We start from the raw sequence: 21027 nt of genomic DNA on the forward strand, positions 1-21027 counted from the left end.
AACACTCCTACCACATCACTGGACTTCCAGAAATTTCAGTCCAGCACAGGCTCTTCAAGGAGCTACAGCTCTCAGAAAGACCCTGAGATAGAGACAAGGCGTGTGTCAGGCTGTGCAGACTGGGTTTGGCCGAAGAGCTCAGGACCTTGACACAATGATGGCCAGTTATGCAGGGAGAAAAAGCAGGATTTGCATTCCTCCCCTCCAAACACTCACAAACTAAGAAGCCAGCAAAAGATCAGATTTACCAACAGCCAGCCTACCTGTTCTCTAACCAAATGGTGATCAGATTCTTCTGAGTAGCTAAAAGAGAAAGACTTCTACACCTGCTGGGGACTCTGATTGGCTGCTTGAGGAGTCAATCAGCCTAGCCCCTCTCTGATTGGTTTACAGCATGGTCTTAGGACTACCCACTGGGTGCAGGGGCGGGGGGAGTGAGCATGCTTATTGACTCATACCTTATTAATCTTTTAAAAGATCTGGGGTTTTCATTTGTCTGGGGCTAGTGTTGCACACCTCACAATTCTTATAGCTGTACCAGGCTGCAGAAAAGAACACAGGCAAACAATGGAGGGAGGTAGTAGGCACACAAAATGGACGGAAAGACAACATGGCTGACTGATAAATTTAAGGTGAGCACTGCCCACAGATAAGATCTGCCCCTGCTGCCTCCTAACTTAGAGGTCCCCCCACCCCCTTATAGTATAATATGTGGCTTCTGAAAGATTATCCATCAGTTCCTGGTGGATTTATTTCCAAATGTTTACCATGAAAATGAGATCTCTTTTGTGTTCAAGCTAGACTTTCTCTCTTTGTTGCACTTCCCCTACAACAGGATGGCAGCTGAAGTTGATTAAGGCTAACAACTATGCAGTTTTTGTGCAGTTCTTTTGTGATGATCCTCTATTCTGTGACAGCTTTAGAACTTATTATTTCTACCACACAAAACCTTCTACATAGTTTGCAGGACAACCATCTTGTTAAAAAGGATAAATTCTAGAGGATAAATTATAATCATTCCCTCAGTTACACATTTTGTAGGAGGGAAGTCTCAGTCCTAACTATAGTTTAGGGAAGAAAAATCTCATCCTTCCTTGCAAGGCACCTAATTTCCCCTTCATTATCTTATTTTCCTATCCTCCCTCTCTGTCCCTTAAGGAGGGACATTTTCCTTTCCTGCTACCTCTCCCCCCCCCCTTCAATTAAGAAAAAGTGTAGGAGGTGCTCACTGATTGGAGGGCTGCACTGACTTCTTGTGCAGTTCCGGTAGGGGTTGGGGGAACGAGCTTAGAATAAACCCTGGTAAGGTTTTTCATAAAATTGCATCAAAGAGCAGTAGAGTTGGAATTCATTCAGAATCAATTGCTTTACTCAGGAATTTTGCAGCCATGCTAAGATCAGAAGCTCTCTTTGAGCCAAATAGACTACAATTTGTGTACCACTACATAACTGTTATGTAGAGTTATTCACATGTTTTGATCAACACAGATACAGTGATACACTTACTAGCTGTGTCCTGCATTTCATGTACCCAGGTTCACTTTTTAAATGAAAGCAGTTCATTGAGTGTTCATTTTTAAAAACCATTCACAGAAGTGTATGCAACTGTGTACATACTTCAACTGACTGGGCAAAAAGACTCCCTTTAAAGTGGCAACTCTCTTACATTTAGCAGGGGGAGAGTAACAAACCCCAAAACATCTCTCCAGTGGCTGCTGCTGATGTCTACCTTATGTTTCCTTTCAGACTGTGAGCCATTTGGGAACAGGGAACCATCTTTCTTATCTATCGTCTATGTAAACTGCTTTGAGAACTTTGGTTGAAAAGCAGTAGTAGCAATAATAGATATCTGGACTGGATGGAAATATCTGAATAAGAATATATCTGAATAGGAGCAAATCGGCTTGAATACAAGTAAATTCTGTCTTCACAGAAACTTTGCAATCACTGATTGTGTAAGTGGTAGAAGTGGATACATGCATAATGCCTCTGTGCCTACTTTTTCTCTACGGTCACAATCCTCAGAGCCACCCAACCTCCCCGAGGTCTCCCTGAGAGGCAGCTTTGAATAGCACTAGAGCTTCCCTCCGTGACTAAGCAGTCAAGCCAATTGTCATGCACACGACCAACTTTTGGGTCGGGACACTTGAGAAACCAGGATGGAGGCTCCTACATGCAGCCCCAGCAGTAACAGAGTTGAGGGAGGCAGGGAGGGAAGAGGGACAGAGCATACAGAGGAAGCCGAAAGCAAGCCAGAGACCAGCCCTGCCCAGCCCACTTGACTTCCATCCAGAGAGCCATGCTGGTGGCAGTGCAAAGCATCCCTTCCCTTAGCCAGGCAGGCAGCATTGCAGATGGGTGGGTACTAGTGGTGCCTGTGCCTCCCAAACCTGGTTTACTCATGCAGGAAGCCACTCCCTCCCCCCTCAAGGATTGGTGCTCTTCAGTGGCTGCCTAGGTCTGCCTAGTGGACAGGTCGGACCTTTGGTTAGGCACATTTAAACCATAGAAGTCATGAGTTTAAATATGCTCAGCTCTATGTAGGATTAAACTGCAACCAGTTGCTTCAGGGCAGGGCTCCTCTCAAGTTCTGAAGCTGCAGGAAGGAGAGAAAGTTTTTCCCATTGCAAAAGCAGCATGTGCTATAATTGTAGAGAAAAACCAAATCCATTCATTTGTCCAGTTGACAGAGTCTCAAAGGGATGGACGAGGACCATGGAACACATTCCTTCCTCTCTTATGAGGGTTCACTTTTCCTAGCAAGTATTCAAGCTGCAGAAGATTTATATTCATGTTAAACTTTGGATTACTCTGTACTACAGCCAGCAGAGGGCAGCAAATACTGTAGTTTCAATATAGTGGACAGAGTCACCAACCTTTAAATTATAGAGAAAGCAGGTGTTCAGGGAGAATTTGCACCCCATTTGGCTGGCTTTTAATGAACACCTTCTGCTTAGGATGGAAAAGCCATTTATACTTAGGAGCTTATCTGGGGTGAAAATTGGCATCAAGAGGGGCAGAAAGCTGCATCTTCACAACCATTACTGCCACATTCATTGGTGAAGGTTAGGAGCTTGGGTCAGCAGAGTGGCCTCTGGAAATGCCCAGTCCCTGCAGAACAGCAGAAATGGCTGCAGCCTTTTCTGCCCCCGCCTCCCCTCCCACACAGAGGCAGCACTGATTCTGTAAAATGAAAGGTGGTGAAATCCTGCTCACTTGGAAGCCACCACATTTACTGTGAAAACCATTATCCTTATTCGTAGCTGTGTTAAGGTTACTCTGTGTAAAGAAAAAGGTATTCTGTACAAATCCCCATACACTACTGTAATGGAAATAATGAATATTATTCCATGCCTCCATTTTCCTCCCCCTGTGTTGAATTATGAATGGCATGCCTTTCAGGAGAGGAATCTACTATCTTGTACTTTGTAAAGTATTGTGTACTTAGATGGTGCTATTATTTTGTTTCAGAACTCCAGGGCTGGTTCTTGGCACCAAGGACAGTTTCCAGAATTTAGCCCCAGAGAGCTCATTTTAAGCATTAGCTGAAGAAATTGGCGAATGCTGTAGTTAAGAGAGTAGCTGTAGCTATGCCCGGTACTTGCAATATGCAGTGGAGAACATGGCCAGGAGCATGTCCACCCCTGCCCCCAACAGCGTATTGGTGGGACATTGCATCAATGAGTGACCGTAACAATGTTTCACTAGGAATCAAGAGATGGTGGGGAAGGCTCTGTTTTGGCAAAAACCAGATGTATTTCTAGGAACAAAAGGTGCTCTCTATGCATTAGAGCCACAATGTAGGAGTAATCCCCCACCCCCCAGGGTATCTCCCATGGTGCAGCTGATATTTAGAAGCCTGCAATGAAGTAATTGGGTTCAGTTGTGCAGGATTTTACCACACAGTTGTCCCCAGTGGGCAATTTCAAAACAAAAACAAAAGATGAGACTTTTGTTTGCTTGCACAAGTCACCTGGAAGAGTCTGTGCATCCTACATCCACCATCCTTTTGTGGCTACTGGTGCCTACAGAGTGTCTTGCCCCAAAGCTCTCAGAACCCCAAATGCTCTTTATAACAGAACATGATTGGACCAATTAGAAATGGAACTTTCTTTGAAGCAGGAAAATATCTCATTTCTGGGTGTTCAAACAGTGTTCCCTGTAGTCAAGCAGTGTTGACTACAACTCCCAGAATCCCCAGCTAAATGCCTTTTGGTTAGGGATTATGGGAGTTGTAGTTAACAACATCTGGTAGTCCCTGTTAGAGGGAACACTGTATTCAAGTCCCTGCAGCAAGGCTGAACCTGTAAGAATCTGTTCAAAACTTCTACCTTTGCTCAATAATTTCCCAGCCAGGTGAAATGGTATAAGCATGCAATGACTTTTATTCAGAAGTTGTTGTGTTTACTGAAGGAGTTTTTCAAATGCCAATACCTTATTTGCCTAAACAGTGTGGCCCAGGGGAATATTAGTTCTCCAGCAGATGTCACCACCCTCTCTGCTGTGGACACTATTTTTACAGATAAAATTGAAGTGCATGGACTAAAATATAGTAACAGGTTTCTCTCCAAAGGAGGTCAGCAAGATCCATGATATTGTATATTTTATTCATAGTACAAAAAGATCTACAGTATTCTTCAGGCTACTTGGAGCATTTATTTTTTAAAAAAGAAAAAAACCCAAGTTTTCAACCACACCTCCCCCTCCCATCAGTTCCATAGACTGTGCATCATACAGGTAAACAGGACTTTTAAGGGAGGGCATATTAAAAGATATCTACACCAGAGAGGCTTGTTAGTGTTCAAGAAACACATACACGTGCACATAAGGTTCAACTTTCCAGCTGAAATGCCCCTTTTGTACCAAAAAAGGGGAGGAAACCACTACAAAAGGCAGTGTTACACTAGACTAGAAAAGTCATGGGTGTATTTAAAGTACATAAATACTTTCTGAACTGGCTACTTGTGATATAAACAAATTAAAAAAATGGTTACATACAGAGCCACTGGCACTGGGGAGAAGGAATAAAACTGATTTAGGAAGCACATAGAAAATTCAGATTTCCTAAGAATATCCATAGCAGAAGGAGCAGCAGACACATTGGTAATGAATGAGATTGACCCAGAGATCATACAGAGAAATGGGTACCTTTTAAATTCTGGGGTTAGTTACAAACTAGGAGTGTTGTGAAGAATGTCCAAAAATGGACATCAGCCCTCTTCTCCAAGAGAGACACCATCAATAAAGAAGCATTTCCAATTGTTCCTGACATCTCACTACCATTCTGTGAGAGTGCACTGTCCATATTGGGCACTTTGGGGATGACTCCAGAAACAGATCCTCACAGGAAAATACTGCCATCATCCTGTGCGTCATCCTCAGTTTCTGCCTAATGAGTTGTCCTGTAGTAATCATTCCTGGGCCTCTTTGCGAGCCAGTTTGTAAACCTCTGTTGGTCCATCCACGTGAGTGATTGTGGTAGTGAGCTGAAAGTCTTCTCCGCTGCTTACTCCAAGGTCACCTGAAAGATTAAAGTCACGTTTCAGACAAAAGCATAGTCTTGGTGTGGGGATAGTCACAGTGGCAGCTGCAAGGCTTTGAAGGGAACATGGTTTCTGAAGAGTTGATATTAGAAGAAAAGCATTTTTTAAAGTGCCAATCAAAATCCAATAAATGGGTAGGGCTCTCAAAGAGAATTCCTAACATATGTACATGTGAATGAGTGACACTCTCCAAAATCCAGAGTCTTAATACACTTAATACACTTGTTCTACTGAAAGTCTACCTATTCAAGTAATAATGATGGGCCATAACACTGAGTGACTAGAATGGGAAACAGACTGACCCCACTAAACAGAACTATGCATACATTTCTTTTCCACTCCCCATCACAGTTGTGTTTCCACAAGATAGGTTGTTTCCAGTTACATTCAAATACAGAGTGTTCATTAGCAGCCACAATTCCAGGGCAGTGCAACCAGGCCTGTAATGATAGGGTTCGCCTAAACACACAGAAGCCCCAGTCACATAATTATTGGTTAGAGAGTTCCCACTAAAAGTTGTGTCTAGTTTCATCTCACCATCTGACTGATCTTCACCGTACTTTTTGTGTGAAGGAGCATACAAGAACATCAGGGCAAAGACATAAAGATTCCACATGCCATAAACCCCTGTGAAAAAGGCACTGTATGCTTGAAATTTCCACTGGCCCCATTTCCACTGGCCCTCGAACAGCTACAGAGGAGAAACAGCAAGTATAAACAAGCAATGAATTATATGTGCTTCGAGACAGAAAAGGTAACCAATTTAAGCCATGACACAAGCAGAAAAGCCCTTTCTAGAACACACTCACATGCCCTATTCCACCAGCAGTAATTCCAATGCATGGCGATATTTTATTTAGAAAGTTTACATATCACTTCTCAGCAAAGAATCATGAAGCAGTTTACATTAAAAAAGGAATGAGGAGATGGTTCCCTGCATAATACAATCTAAAAAAGAAATCTAAGGGAAACATCAGTAGGCGATTGGAAGGGCCCACTTCCATATTGGTTCGAGTAGCAATAGCAATAGCACTTACATTTATATACCGCTTTATAGCCGAAGCTCTCTAAGCAGTTTACAATGATTTAGCATATTGCCCCCAACATTCTGGGTACTCATTTTACCGACCTCGGAAGGATGGAAGGCTGAGTCAACCTTCAGCCCCTGGTCAGGATTGAACTTGTAACCTTCTGGTTACAGGGCGGCAGTTTTACCACTGTGCCACCAGGGGCTCTTTATTAGGTACAGATCCTCTCCCCCAGCTAAATCCAAGAAAGCTACCACTTTAAAAGGTGGCTTTTTGACCACTTGGCAGGGGTAGCATGCATCTGCAATGCCTGGAGGAGGAAAGCAGACACTTGGGCGCAGAAGATTACTCCCAAGAACCATAGCTCCCTCCAGTTTGGTCTATGCATGCTAAAGGCCCAAATAGAAACATTGGTCTTACCTGTGAAGGGTTCCTTTTTGCAGTGTCTGAGTTCATCCTATATCCTGGGTTGTATTCCAAATCATACCTCAGGAGACAGGAAGTAGAATCCAAAACCTTTGCCCAATGTCCGGTAGTTAGGTAGGAGGCGCCAGGAAAACCCCAGTTCCGGACTGTAGAGCCAGGTCTTTGTAGAGCTATAAAATGAAAACTTCAACAGTGCTAAGCAGATAGAGAGATCAGATCTGTTTAAAAGGAGAAATCAAATGAATGAGGAAGGATGCAGGCAAAGAGAAGAAGAAGCAGTACAACAGTAGTCAAACTGCCTCCCACTACTGTACCCCCATCCTTATGGCAGTGAGGTCCGTGGGCGGGGCGGATGAACTCAGACACTGCGAAAAAGAACTCTTCACAGGTAAGACCAATGTTTCTTTTTCCACAGTTGTCTGAGTTCATCCTATATCCTGGGACATACCCAAACCGTATAAAAAGACAGGGTGGGAAAAGCAGACTATCAGACTACTTGCTGTAGTACCATGCACGCCATGGCCACTTGAGCAGAAGGGAATGATGATACCCTATAGTTTTTTTTAACTAATGGAGAGATAGATGCCCAAAGGCTGTCTAATGATGAAGTAGAGGGAGCATTGGCCAAAAGAGCCACCGAAGTACTGGCCCTGCAGGTTGAATGAGCTGTGATTCGCCCTGGAGTCGGGAGGCTGAGTGTTTTGTATGCCAGGTGGACCGTGGCTCTGATCCCTTAGGCCAGGGTCACCTAGGGAGACTTTGTCCTAGGGACTTTTTAGGGAGAAGAAAGACAAAGAGAGAGTGCGGCCAGGTTGCGCTGGGGTTTGGGCGATTGAGATAATTTCAAAGTGCCCTGAGAACCTCTAGTGTGTGCACTATCGTTTTCCTTGAGATGTTTTAGCTCCGGGTAAATCGATGGTAACACAACCTCTTTCGAACTGTGGAGTGTGGAGTCACGTTTAGGAACGAAGGTGGGATCCATTTGTAAGATGACGGCCTCATCAGTGAAGGAGCAAGGTTCCTTGCACGCTGAGAGGGCGCCCAAGTCGGAAACCCTGCATGCCAAGGAGCTGGCTACCCGAAACAGTACTTTGCACAACCGAATCCGTAGGGGAGCCTTACTGAGAGTACGGAGGGGTGGCGCATGTGAGCCTTTAGGACCTGTAGAATTCCCAGGGTGGAAGTATATGAACAGGCGGAGGAGTGAAATTGATTGGTTGCCTCTTTTAGGAACCGTCTGAGGAGTGAAGGGAATGAGGACCAAAATTGTCAACTGTAGGACAGATATCAATGGGAGACTAGTTTGCGGAAAAGGTTGGGGCGAAGATCCATTCCTATGCCTCCTTGCCGGAATGATGGGACCTTGCGTACCCTTTGAGGAGATAGAGGAAGGGAGTTTTCTGTGGGCCCATCCGGAAAAAGGCGTCCCAACTGGCTTGATAGAACCTGTTCGTGCAGGGTCTTCAGGATGCCAAAATGGTGGATTGTACCTTCCTTGTGTATCCTGCCCGATTCAGCAAGGCGTACTCACCCTCCATGCGTATAGTTGGTGCCAGGTTGGTTCCAGATGGAGCACCGGGCCCTGTGAGAATAGTTCTGGGCAGAGAGATAGAGGCCACAGTTTCCTGGAGGGAAAACAAAAACCAGATTTGCGAATCACGGTCCTCTTGGCCAAGAGGGAGCAATAAAGATTAGGTTTGCTTTTCCCCCAAGATCAGCTTTGCATTACTCTGTTAGCAACCCTGCTATTAAGACCTACAGTAGGCCAGGAAACCAGGGGGGCAGTGAGCAGGTTGGTCGCGTCCACTAGTGGAGAGTGGAATTGGTGATGAACAATGGTTCTGATGGTGGTAGGTTGTTGACACAAAAAAGGTCCACCACTTGGAGGGCCGACTTGGTAGTGGCCTGATGGAAGCCTTCTGTGTGCCGTGACCATTTTGCTGGGTCTATGGAATGGAAATTTAGTCAATCCGCCATCAGTAGGTCGCCCCACTGTCGCCCCTCAGGGGCGGGGCGGCAGGTGGCTTCTTTAACTGGAAACGGAGCCGGTGCTCTGTGCCACCCAGCAGCCCCCACGGCGGGGAACCACCTCTGCCACTTACCAGGCCGCTGGTGGGGGCTCGCCTCCGCGGGAGCCAGGTAAGTGGCGGAGGCGATTCCCCGCCACGGGGGCTGCTGGGCAGCCCAGAGCACCGGCTCAGTTTCCAGTTAAAGAAGCCGCCCGCCCCCCACCCCTGAGGCGCGTTCACGGCCCACACCTGCCACTGGGGCATTCTGCTGCGAGCGAAGCTAAGTTAATTTCCGCCCAAGAGGATAGTAGTTTGGATTCCCTCATCCTGTTGCAAGACCTGGTGCCTCCCTGATTCATCTTGTGAGTTTATACTGCTACATAGTCTGTGTGATAAGCACATGTTGGTTCAGTACAGGGTGGCTGAATTCTCTGAAGGCCAGACATACGGCTCTCTGTTCTAATGGATTGAGCTCCATGAAATCTGGTGGGGTGACCCCACTCCTTCGGCTGGTTGATGGATGCAGTGTTTTGCCCATCCGGCTAGACTTGCGTCCGTAGTAATAACTATCCCATCCAGCAGTGAGAGGAGTAGGCCTCACCATATCGCAGGAGAGACCCGTCAGTTCAGAAACTGTTGCCCTTTGTCAACAGAGGAAAATGATGAGTTTCTGGATGATAGAGGATTAATGTTGCTATTTTGTTCTGGTGTTCTGTGGTTAGTGAGGAAGTTTCCAGTTGGGTGTCGAAGATGACTCCCGCCTGTAGATGAGGTTGGGGAGAGACTAAGAGGCTTTTCTGGTCGCTGATAATGAAGCTGAAGGGCTCAGAAAGTGTAGTGTGTGTTGCATATCACTGCAGGTTTCGGAGAGGGACACCGATCGGATTCGGAGATCATCCAATGCAGAAGGACGTGAAGTGTTTCCACCTGCACTTTGTCTATTATAGCTACCACAAACTGGGAGACCTTAGTAGTGGAGGATACACCAAACGGCATGGCTTGTACTGGTAATGCTGGCCGTGGAAGAGGAAAACGGAGTATCTGCGGGGGATGGGTGGATGTGGAGGTATGCCACCAAGAGGTTTATGGAAGCCAAAAGAACTCCTGTTTATGAACTGCTTCCTTGATTGTGTGGAATGATTCTATCCAGAGGGGTCCATTTGTATGCAAAGGTTCAGCCTCTTGAGGTCTAGACTGCCCTCCATGAGGTGTCCTTCTCTGGTACTAGGAGTAGGGTGGAGTAAATTCCCCGAGGAAGTGTCAGAGTAGGGATGGTTTGATGGACTGAATCTGGAACAGATACTGTATCACTAGATGCCTCTGCTGCCTTTTCATCGGATTCCAGGGTGAAGAAGTGCAAGTATAGAGACTGTGGGCTACGACTCTGGGACCCAAGCGTCTGATGTCGAGTGGCTCCATGATGTCGCAAGAAGGCAGAAGCTGGCCCCCAGCAGGTAGGAGTCATTGTTTGCTTCCATGTAGGAATCCAGATCTGAAAGGTTGTCCCTGGGCCTGGTTCCTGTTGTTTCTTCTGAAGCATAGTTGTTGCTGGCCCTGCTTACGCCCTGGAGATGTTACCAAATGGTCAGAACTCTCAGGGGAGTTGACTGAGTACCTTTGGAGGACTCTGGAGGGACGAAAATTGCTCGATGAAAACACTTCCCTGGACAGTTGTACTACTGTCTGGCTACCAGCAATGTTTGTTTTTGTTTTGTTTCTTTTTCTTTCCCTTTTGTCCCTAAACTCAACCAATACAGGGTCTGGGGAATCTCCAGAGTCTGGCCCCAGAGAATGGAAAATATGCCAGCGTTAGGATTAGTGGTCCACTTTCCATCAATGTAACCTGAGGCAGGGCCTTGTAGCTACCCCTGCTGCCATAGAGCTAGATGCGTGCAGGATACATTCCTGGCTAGAGACAGCCACGAAGGTTGCTGCCTTCATATCTTATACCTAGCCTATGTTGTTTTGTTCTTGGTGGGACAAGCCGTATCAGCTCCTAGCCCCAACCCGAGGCCCCTGTAAAGATGGGGATGTCCGTGGCTGCCTTTACAACCAATGCAGCATCCTCATGTGCCTTGCGTAAAGGAAAGTCAAATTTCTTACCTTCTGGGATCTTCAGTTGTATGTCCCCTGTTATTCACAGGGGTATCTGAAACCACTCATGCCACTGGGGGCATCTACAATGGAAGACACTAATGAGGCTATAACATCAACATGTAACGTATACAGGTTTGTTTGTTAGTTTTTAAAATATGGAATGGGACCATATTATCTAAGCCTTGAAATGGACTCCGGAGAGACGTCATTGATAGTCCTCTGTGTCTTAGCCAATAAGACATCAAGTCTGAATATATAAGCCCCTCGAATAAATAAATGAAGTAGTCTCCCATTCAAATACAAACCAGGGTGGACCCTGCTTAGCAAAGGGGAAAATCCATGCCTGCCACCACAAGACCAGCTCTCCTCTCCAGATACATCTTATTTATTTGCTATATCTCTGTGTAAACCGTCCTGGATCCTTTTGGAGGGATGAAATAGAAAATGAATGCATGAATGAATGCAAGGTCTGAAGGAACTAGTCTGCTGGGAGGAGGTCTTTTCCTGTGATAGTTCGCCTTCCTCCGTATCAGATGAGGAAGAGCAGTCCATGGAGTGAGAAGGTAGAGGCTGGAGGTGTTGTAGGGGAAGGTGGGTACACAAGGAGTGGGTACAGGAGAAAAAGACTCAGGAGGGGCGGTGTCTGTTATTTGGGTAGAGGAAGGTTAGGGTCCTCTTGAGAAAAGCTGGGGTAGGAAGAAGGAGTAGGAGAGGCAGGTCTTTGGAATCCTATGCCTAGGTAGCCTTGGAAGAACTCCCCTCTCATTTGGGGGAAAGATCCCTCTCATTGAGCTAGAGCATTGCCCTTTGATGAACAGTGGGCATTAAATTAAACTCAGAAATCAAACTCAGAGTGATATACAATCTTTAAGCCACAATTGAAAAGCAGGGGAAAGCTACATGTCCTGTTGATCCTCAGCAAGAGGAATTATACTCACAGACCCTGCAGGAGCTGGGAGACGCTCAGGTAATCTCCCCTCTGTAGGAGCGGCTGGGCTGGCAGTATTCAGAGCAGCTGGCTGGGATGTGGGGGGGAGTGACCAGCGAACTGGGTTCCCCCTCCCCCTGTGATATGCCAGTCTGTGTGATCGCGGGCGTACATAGATCGCCTGTCCAAACCACCGTAAATATCAATCCCTGGAGCCCTCTAAGAAGGGCGGGCGGTAAAAGTCGCAGAAGCATTGACGGCAAACAGCCTGCTGGGGGAGGCGTTCGCTCCAGCCCACCACCGAAGGCTTGATCTTTTGTTCTGTGGCGTTTTGCATTTTCTTGCCACTGCCTCAGCATTTGGAGAGTTTCAAGCCCTCTCCTTTGAGATAACTGGCCTTCTAGGCTGCCCTCTTTGGGTAAAAAACACCGCCTCTGCCAGAGTGGGAGCTGCGCCCGGCTCACGAGAGGCTGAAAGGAAGAGGAGGGCAAGGGAAACGCTGCCGGAATCAGCCGGTGAAGACGAGCGTGAGCGTTTGCCACAGTTTGCAACCTGGTGTAGATTGCGGAACTTTGGGTTGCTGGATTCCTTTTTCGAGGGTGGGTGGGGCTGTTTCGGCAGATAGAGAGTCTCCCAAGATGTCCCCTGTATAAGCAGGCTCCATAGGAGCGGGGAGGGGCAAAACTGAAAGTAAAACAAACTGAGAAAACAAGCGGAGCCAAAAGGACTAATTGTAAAAAAAACTGTTTAGCTTAGATCGAGAAAAGCCAACCAGCAAAAAGCTCCCCACCAGCATTGCCTGAATGTATTAGATAGCAGAGCTCTCTCAAAAACGATGCAACCCTGAGGTGAGACAGGAAGGAACTGGGGTTTTCCTGGCGCCTCCTACCTAACTACCGGACATTGGGCAAAGGTTTTGGATTCTTCTTCCTGTCTCCTGAGGCATGATCTGGAATACAACCCAGGATATAGGATGAACTCAGACAACTGCGGAAAACAAGAACTTCACATCACCATGCCATGGAAGGCAAGAGCCCAAATGCTTTGGAGGGAAAGCTGTTTGCAGATCTCAAGGGTCATGATAAGTATCAAGCAAAAATTATCCAAAGTGCCACATTCCTCCAGCAAATGTTAAACACATATAACTATTCTATTTAGATATTTTAGGAAACACACCTGATTGACAATGAAAAATGATACTGTCATGGCAGCACAACCTAATGTGGTCAGCATCAAGAATTTGAATCTAAAAATCAGCCCCTAGAGAGAGACAATAAAAACATAGCATTGGTCACACAATTGAAAAACTCATATTTCAAAGCAGACTCTCTTTGGATATGAAAATTAGACAAGTGAGAAATGCAAAGTCTATCAGGACTCCCACTTACAGTTTTCCAGTTGTTGTTTCAGCTATCAAGCCACACCTATACAAAGCCAGGTCTTGGAGCAAAAAGACACAAAATATACAAGACTGTGCCAGGTATCTTGCACCATTTTGTTTTCTCTTTGACAAACGTGTTTTGTCCTGCTTGGTTGGGGCCACTGAAAGAGGTGATTCAACTCCTAAGCTACTGTGGATCCAACAGGCTCCGATTCTCTCTTCCACGGCACCTGCCCTCTCTTGCAGGGTGATGAGGAGGAAGCCAAAAGTTCCAGCTCCATTGGATATCTCAAAAAGATAGTTACTGATCCTCCAACTTATGCTTCTCCCACAGGGCAACACCATGGTGTCAAGGTGGAACTGTCTTGACTGCAGGTTCTATCAGACATTTCTGTATCTTGGTCATAGAAGCCAAGACCTCCTTCTCCAGTTTAGTTTTAAAGGTTGTACACACCCACAGCCAATCCCTCAGTAGCCACAACAAGCATCTGTTCTAACCTAGCAGTGCCTGTATTCCAGTCAAAGAAGACCGAGAGGCTCCTTAACAGTCTTGGACTGGCTGGAAGGTGTCCAACATCCCCGAATGGCAGCCCTCAGCAAGGACAAGTTTGCTTGACCCTTTCCAATATGACTTTATTAGTAATAACCACGAGGTCACAGCCAATCTGTTTGGGATGATCTGGAAGCTGGGCAGAGGATGGAAACTCGGGGCACAGAATACACCATTATAAAAGCATAGAAAAATACATTACTCCAAAACTACAGAACCTACTTCTTTTAAAACAGTACACATCTGTTCCATGTTGCTGACAGTGGCATCCTTCCTATTCCCACATACTTAGATCTTTCCCAGATACTAAGCTTTTTACATTTCTGCACCATTTTCTTCATGAAACGTAAGTTTCTCAATGGCGATTAGTCATTGCAGAGACTTCAAATCCCTATTGTTCAGAAGTACATCCCTGAAATCAGTTGGGGGTGGGCAGGAGAGGGACATTGCTCCATGCCCTGCTAGTGGGCCACCTGAAGCATCTGCCTGGCCACTGAGAGAGGCAGGATACTCAATCTGATGGGCCTCTAGTCTGATCCAGCAGGGTTCTCTTTTGTGTGGAAAGCATAACAAGAGCAAGGAAACAGCCCTTTCAGTCTTTAGACTGTGATGTTAAAATATTCCATGAAACAAATCTTTACACAATAGGCAAAATAAGCAATACATTAGGATATCAGAGGGACTGGCACAGGAAAGCAAGATGGCTCCCCCATTCCCTTTAATCTACTGTTAACTGAGGTAGTGGCACATGTGTATATATGGCATGATAGCATAAAGAAAGCCAACTGTTTGAACAGCCATTTTAAAAGAGGTCCTGATAGTACCATATTTACTAGTGATGTGCCCATAATGTATTCTGTGCCGGCGGGGATGGTACTTTAAGGCCAGGGGAGGGTGCACCCAACCGCCCGTGCACCCATTGTGCGCGTGCATGACAGGTGTGCGCGCGGCCGCTACTTCTGGCTATTTCTGGCCGATGAGGGAAATGGGGCAGCATGGAGGAACGTAGGGATGTGCACGAACAGGTTCGGAGGCCATGTTGGAGGGCTCTGAACCAGTTCGGAACCAGACCGGTCTGGCACTAAGCGGGGGGTCTACCTTTAAGGGAGGGGGGGTAGTACTTACCCCTCCCGCCGCTCTTCCCCCTCCGGCGCTGCATTTAGGATTGAAGTTTTGGGGGCGGCAGTGTTCCTCTAGTGGTGTGCACAGAACCACTGCGGCCCGGAAGTCGCGTAAATACGAGCATGCATGCGCCCGTCGCGGCGCGCGCACTGCGGCGACAGGCGTGCGTGCCCTGCGACAGGCGCATGCGTGCTCGTATTTACGCGACTTCCGGGCAACGACGGGGACAGGGGCGGCAGGGAGGAACGCTGCCGCCCCCAAAACTTCAATCCGAAATGCAGCGCCGGAGGGGGAAGAGCTGCGGGAGGGGTAAGTACTACCCCCCTGCCCTTAAAGGTAGATCCCCCTCAGTGTCAGACCGCGCTGCAGTGGTTCCGTGCACACCACTAGAGGAACACTGCCGCCCCGAGGGGCTTACAAATAATGGAGCGCCGGTGGGGGAAATGCGGCGGAGGGGTGAGTACACCCTCCCCCACCCTTAAAGTACCACCCCCGCCGGTGCCGAAACGCCAAACCCCCCCCACCCTGTGCCAAAACGTTTCTGAGGCCTTTATAATGGCCTCTGAAACATTTCGGGTTCAAGCCTAATATTTACCCAAATAGAAGATGATCCTGAGTTTAAGACGACCCCTTTAAAAATGTGGGTTAAATATAGGTTATACTATTTACCCAAAAGGAAGAGAACCCTGAATGCTCCCCCTCACCATTCTAACATCAAAGAACAGGGGGAAACCCCAGACTTGGATTCAGGTAAATACAGTACATAAAGAGTCAGAAACATCAACACAAAATGCACTTGAAAGCAACGATGGGCAAGATCTTTTGTGTAATGAACTCTTAACAATGAGTTCATTAAACAATGAGCCATATTTTATTTAGTTATATCTGTGTAAACCACTTTGGGAACTTTTGTTGAAAGGCGGAGAGATAGATATTATAAACTGTGTATGAGCTAATTGGGAGAAAGGATTTCCCCTTTAACCTAGAAGAATTATAAGGTTTGGCACTGTTAGATCACATTGTAAGTTAAGCTGCAAGTCCAACATCAACAACTTATGGCACAATCTGGAGCTCCCTGTTCACATCAACAAGCTCATGAACTTTCTGTATGTATGGGCTGCACCATTTACTCTGTGCCTGAAAGAGATACACGTATGGCACTCCCTTTCCCTTTCATCTCCCTATCCATGTTAGGATAGCTCTGTGCACACATTGATCTCCCTGCATACAACAGAATGGAACAGCAGTCAATGAGAAGGAGTCTCTTGCTGCTATAGATCTGATGAAGGAAAGAAACTAGAATGGCTGTGCTCTGGAGCCTAATACTGCACCCTAATGACTGAACCTCTTGTGTCAGGAACAGGTATCTTTCATTCTGTGAATGAGATGCACAATATATAAATCAGGTTTCTGCAGAAAGAATAAAAAGCAGGAAGACTTTCAGTTGCATTCACTGATAGAAGAGGGACACACAAAAGTTCCCAAAGTGGTTTACATAGATATAAATAAATATAATATGGTTCATTGTTTAATGAACTCATTGTTAAGAGTTCATGTAACCAACCCCCCCCCCCATTCCCTTATTTAAAAGAGGCTTGCGGGCCACAACCCTATTAGAGTTCCCATTATACAAATCAATACTGAACACGCTATTACATTTGAAGCTTTTGACTGTGATTGGTTCAGTTACATGCCTGTCACAGGAGGACTAGGCAGTCAGAAAGGTCTACTGACTGCCATTGGTTGAACTGCTCAGATTCTAAGAATCTCTGCCTGCAACTGGCTAAGCTGCTTTCATGTCTCAGGAAGAAGGACCCAGGCAAAGAGGCACAGACAAGAAGGAACCCAGGAAAGTATAAGCTAGAGACCGGGGGGAAATATATAGAAAACAGGGAGATTCTAGGGGACAAGGATTGCCGTAGAATAAGGAGATTTGTTTTTTTAACCGCAGTCAAAAGCAGAATTCTTCTGAGGTGTGTGCAGGTGGTAGTGGGGAGAAGTGCACATTCCCGAGGCTTAGAACCAAGATTTAGCCATGGCTACATGTGATGTCTGAACCCACCCAGTGATTTGAAGTCACCAAGTCTTTGGCTCTTCAGTTTCTCAGTTTTAAAAATTATAATGGGTAATTTGTACATTCATATCTTGGTCCTTTCTGATAAGCAAGGTTGTTCTATCTGTTTTACTTGTTCAGACGCATCTTCTCTTTGTAGTGATAAAATAGCTTCTTTGTGGCTATACCACCACTAGTAATCTTACTGAAACAGGTTCAATGCAAACTGGTGCAAGTGTTTTAACATATTCTTCATCCCTTGTCCCTCTTCCTCACCTCATAATGAAGTCTGCGGGTTTTACTCATTGCTGGGAGGCTGCATTGCTTGCCACTGATGTTCCTGAACACTTGAAATACCATAAAACACAGGAACAAGAAGTAAAGACAGAGGCAGATACCAGCAACAATAATAAATGCCATCTAAACAGTAAAGTTAAGGGAGCAGTTGGTTGACATATGGTAAGACAGAGATAGCAACAGGTAATCCATCTGGCTTTATGACAGCAGAGCTGTTTTTAAGTAAAAGCTCAGGGGAAAGTTCCATTTGCTACACACACAAAGCTTTGCCTGACTGAGGCTGTGTGTGTGAGTGAGTGTGTGTAAGAGTTAGAGTTTGTCCTGCACTAGATATCAGTCTCCTATCTAGTGTTTTGCTGCAGCCAGAAAGTGTTACTGACATGAGCAGACTATTTTAAAAATGAACACATTCTACAGAAATGCTTTTCGGGGCTTATGCCAGGGTGTCGGAAATATAAAGTACTGCTCTGGTGAATCTGCTGCCTCACTCTAAACAAGAAGGGAAGGTGCCCTAAGGATGTAACTTCTGGCCATATGTGAGGAAAAACACCAGCAGAGTAATGACATCCAGTTTTTCATCATTTATTGTCCTGTAGGTGAATACACACAATGACGACATAGATAACAGCTGAAGAGAGGAAAAACACACAAACCAAACCCTTAGTTCCTGATCTAATGCCAGCCTCAAGTGCGGACTTTGCAGGGAAGTGTGATTAATTTTGTGTAGTGCCCCAGATTCATGAAGCCAGTTTAAAGGATGCTCCAGTGTTGAAATGAGAGAGAGAGAAAGAGAGAGAGAGAGAGAGAGAGAGAATGTCAAACAATTAATCAGTGACAGCTTCCCTGAGTTAAAAGCTTTTGGATAGATTCAGTAACCCCCTGAAGAGGATACAATTGTAACTTCAGACCTTAGTCTCCCTTGCCCTACCATAAGCACCCAAAACAGATGTTTCTGAAGTGTATAACTTCCTCACTGAAGTGAACAGCAAAGGATACAGCCAGTTCTGTGCCAACCTCGGTGGTCCAGATACTGTAGAATGGATTTTTTAGTTGTACCCCTCTGGTAATGAAAAGAAATAAGTAGAGTTGTTATACACAGAAAAATATTAAATAAAGCAGCATCCCATCCCGCCCCACTGCAATCGGGAAGGGCCAGAAGGCAATATTTAGAGAGCTGATGTGCTACCATCTCAGTGTCTGGACCACTGGAGGGCAAGAAGCCACTGCCAGTCTGTGAAGACAATACTGAGCTAGATAGACCAATAGTCTGACTCAGTATATGGCAGCTTCCTATGTTCCTAAGTAGAGAATTGGCTTTCATTTCTCAGTTGCCTAAGCCAGAGGAGTCCCCAGATGTTGTTGGACTATGACTCCCATCATCCCAAGCCACAATGTCCTTTGGCCATTGCGGAGGGGGGTGAGGACCCAAGTGAGAACCCCTAGCCTAAGCAAAACAAAAGTTGTAATTACTCTTATAAACAAATATAGTATTTGAAGAAAGTGGATCACCAGAGTAGGCTCAGTCACATAGTGCTAAATTAGCACTGTAGTCTTCCAAGCTGTTGCTGATAGCTGTAAATTGAGCCTAAAAAATGAGAAGGCTTTTTGTCCATGTTCTTAGTTCTCATATTGAGCTCTCATGGTCTGATGAGTTCTGGGAATGTGAAAGGACAACACCACCACTGTGCTGTAAAGGGGATTTTTTTTTTAAAGCGCCAATTCAAGCACAACAGGAATGACAGAAAAGGAGAAATTTACATGCCAAAATGGAGAAGAGAACTCAAGCGTGTCAAAGTGGAAGCATCCTGCAGTCATTACACAAAAGGTTATTGTAAAAGGTAGCAGGCACTTCAAAATAGGACCACTGGATACACACAGACACCCTCCCAATACTACGATATCAGCATCTGAGACCCAAATACCACCACACTAATATAATGGAATCCCTCTAAAAAATAATCTCTTAATTACCTTTCACACATGTCAAAGACAAAAAGGCAGAAGGAGCCTACAGCTATTGGCCCAACTTGTTTCCAGTAGCCAGAGAAGCTATTTCGTTCATTCTGATCCTAATAAAAAATGGAGAACTCAATAGAAGGATTGGAAAATAGGTAATGAGAGAAAATAAAAGCTAATGATTTCACCTGAATAATGAAAACACCAATCAAATGGATTGTAGCAAGGAAGAATCAGTGTAACCAAAGCATGCTTCCCACAACCAAGCATAATTCCCCAAACACATCCATTTATCTCAGTTTAGCAAATAAATGCAAGATATAGGGCTATGGTAAACAATTCACCTTGATTTGTCTTACCAGAAAGCAACTTCACTTAGGGGTGTGCATAGTCTGATTTTGGTGGTTTGAGGGCAGGTGAGGGCACTGGGGGGGGGGGGGAGCGAGAGGCACCTTTAAAAGTAATTTGTAAAGTAAAGCTTTTATGAGAGGGCTCCTTATTTCAATGGCTGCGAGTAGAAAGAGGGCAGGAACAGAAAAGAGATTTTGACTGCTGAGTTATCTCATTTGGAATTAAAACATACGGAAGATCAGTCAGCTGCTAAGTTGCAAAAAAAATGTTTTTAAAAATGGAGTATATATATATATATGTGTGTGTGTGTGTGTATATATATATTAATTAAATTAATTAATTTTATATAAATATATAAAAGATCTACTTGATGTAAAAGAGACATATAAGAAAACAAATTTTGGTAAACAAAAATATTTTGGGAAAGGCAACAAACCTGATAAGTTACTGGCAAATCAATTACGAAAAGAACAGGAGAAGAGAACTATTACTTCCATTTGGAATGGCAAAGAATTTGTTTCGTCTATGGAGAAGATGATTGATCAGTTTGTGGAATATTATACTCAATTATACAGAAGGGGAACACTGGATATGGAAAAGATTTCACAATACCTGGAAGATTCACAAGTTATTAAATTTAAGGAACAGCAGAAAGAAATACTTAATAACCCGATTGCGGAAGAGGAGATTAGGGAGGCGATATGCAAATTAAAGCCTAATTCACTGGGGTGGGATGGTTTTACAACAGCCTATTACAAATCATTTCAAGAAATGTTAATTAAACCACTGACCCTAGTGATGAATGAAATACAACGTTGACATGTCTTGCTTCCCTCATGGCAAGAAGCTTTTATTTCTTTGATATACAAAGAAGGCAATGATCCAACTTGCCCAGAATCATGCAGACCTATATAATTACTGGATGTTGATTATAAGATTTTTTCTGCTATTTTAGCAAACAGATTGAAGGGATTTATATCTGAGATAATACATTCTGATCAAACAGGGTTCATACTGAAGAGATATATGAAAGATAATTTAAGATATATCCTGAATGCCATAGATATTACAATGGGAAACAAGAAGGCAGTAGTGATATTTTTAGATGCGGAGAAAGCTTTTGATAGTTTGGATTGGTCTTTTCTTTTTAAAGTGTTGGAAAGGATGAATTACGAAATGAGTTTTCTTTCATGGATTCGAAGCATTCATCAGGAACGAACTGCAAAGATAATAGTGACTGGAACATCATCTAAAGTGTGTACCAGGGGCATAGCAAGGTTGGAGTG

The 21027-nt window shown here is 45.0% G+C and overlaps 1 protein-coding gene and 1 long non-coding RNA gene across 5 annotated transcripts in view; one reads left to right on the top strand and one right to left on the bottom strand.

Annotated features, from left to right (window-relative positions):
• The first annotated feature begins 429 nt into the window (after nt 1–429).
• LOC128324476 (uncharacterized) overlaps nt 430–21027 on the top strand; it is a 78304-nt gene continuing 57706 nt past the window's right edge. Inside the window, exons 1-2 of the long non-coding RNA XR_008306878.1 lie at nt 430–632; nt 10352–10460. This is a non-coding gene — a long non-coding RNA (uncharacterized LOC128324476). The remainder of the gene's footprint in view (nt 633–10351; nt 10461–21027) is intronic.
• The window catches only part of WLS (Wnt ligand secretion mediator), a 167447-nt gene continuing 151006 nt past the window's right edge, over nt 4587–21027 (bottom strand). For 3 of the 4 annotated variants that reach the window (XM_053249100.1, XM_053249101.1, XM_053249099.1), the window contains 6 exons: nt 19406–19503; nt 18431–18494; nt 17414–17557; nt 13208–13291; nt 6081–6234; nt 4587–5521 (listed from right to left, as the gene is read on the bottom strand). In XM_053249100.1, coding sequence (XP_053105075.1) covers nt 5412–5521; nt 6081–6234; nt 13208–13291; nt 17414–17557; nt 18431–18494; nt 19406–19503 — 654 coding nt within the window. In that variant the 3' untranslated portion in view covers nt 4587–5411. The remainder of the gene's footprint in view (nt 5522–6080; nt 6235–13207; nt 13292–17413; nt 17558–18430; nt 18495–19405; nt 19504–21027) is intronic. The other variant, XM_053249102.1, reaches the window with a different exon arrangement.

Source organism: Hemicordylus capensis, chromosome 4 (genome assembly GCF_027244095.1).
Source record: "Hemicordylus capensis ecotype Gifberg chromosome 4, rHemCap1.1.pri, whole genome shotgun sequence".
Taxonomy (NCBI): Eukaryota; Metazoa; Chordata; class Lepidosauria; order Squamata; family Cordylidae; genus Hemicordylus; species Hemicordylus capensis.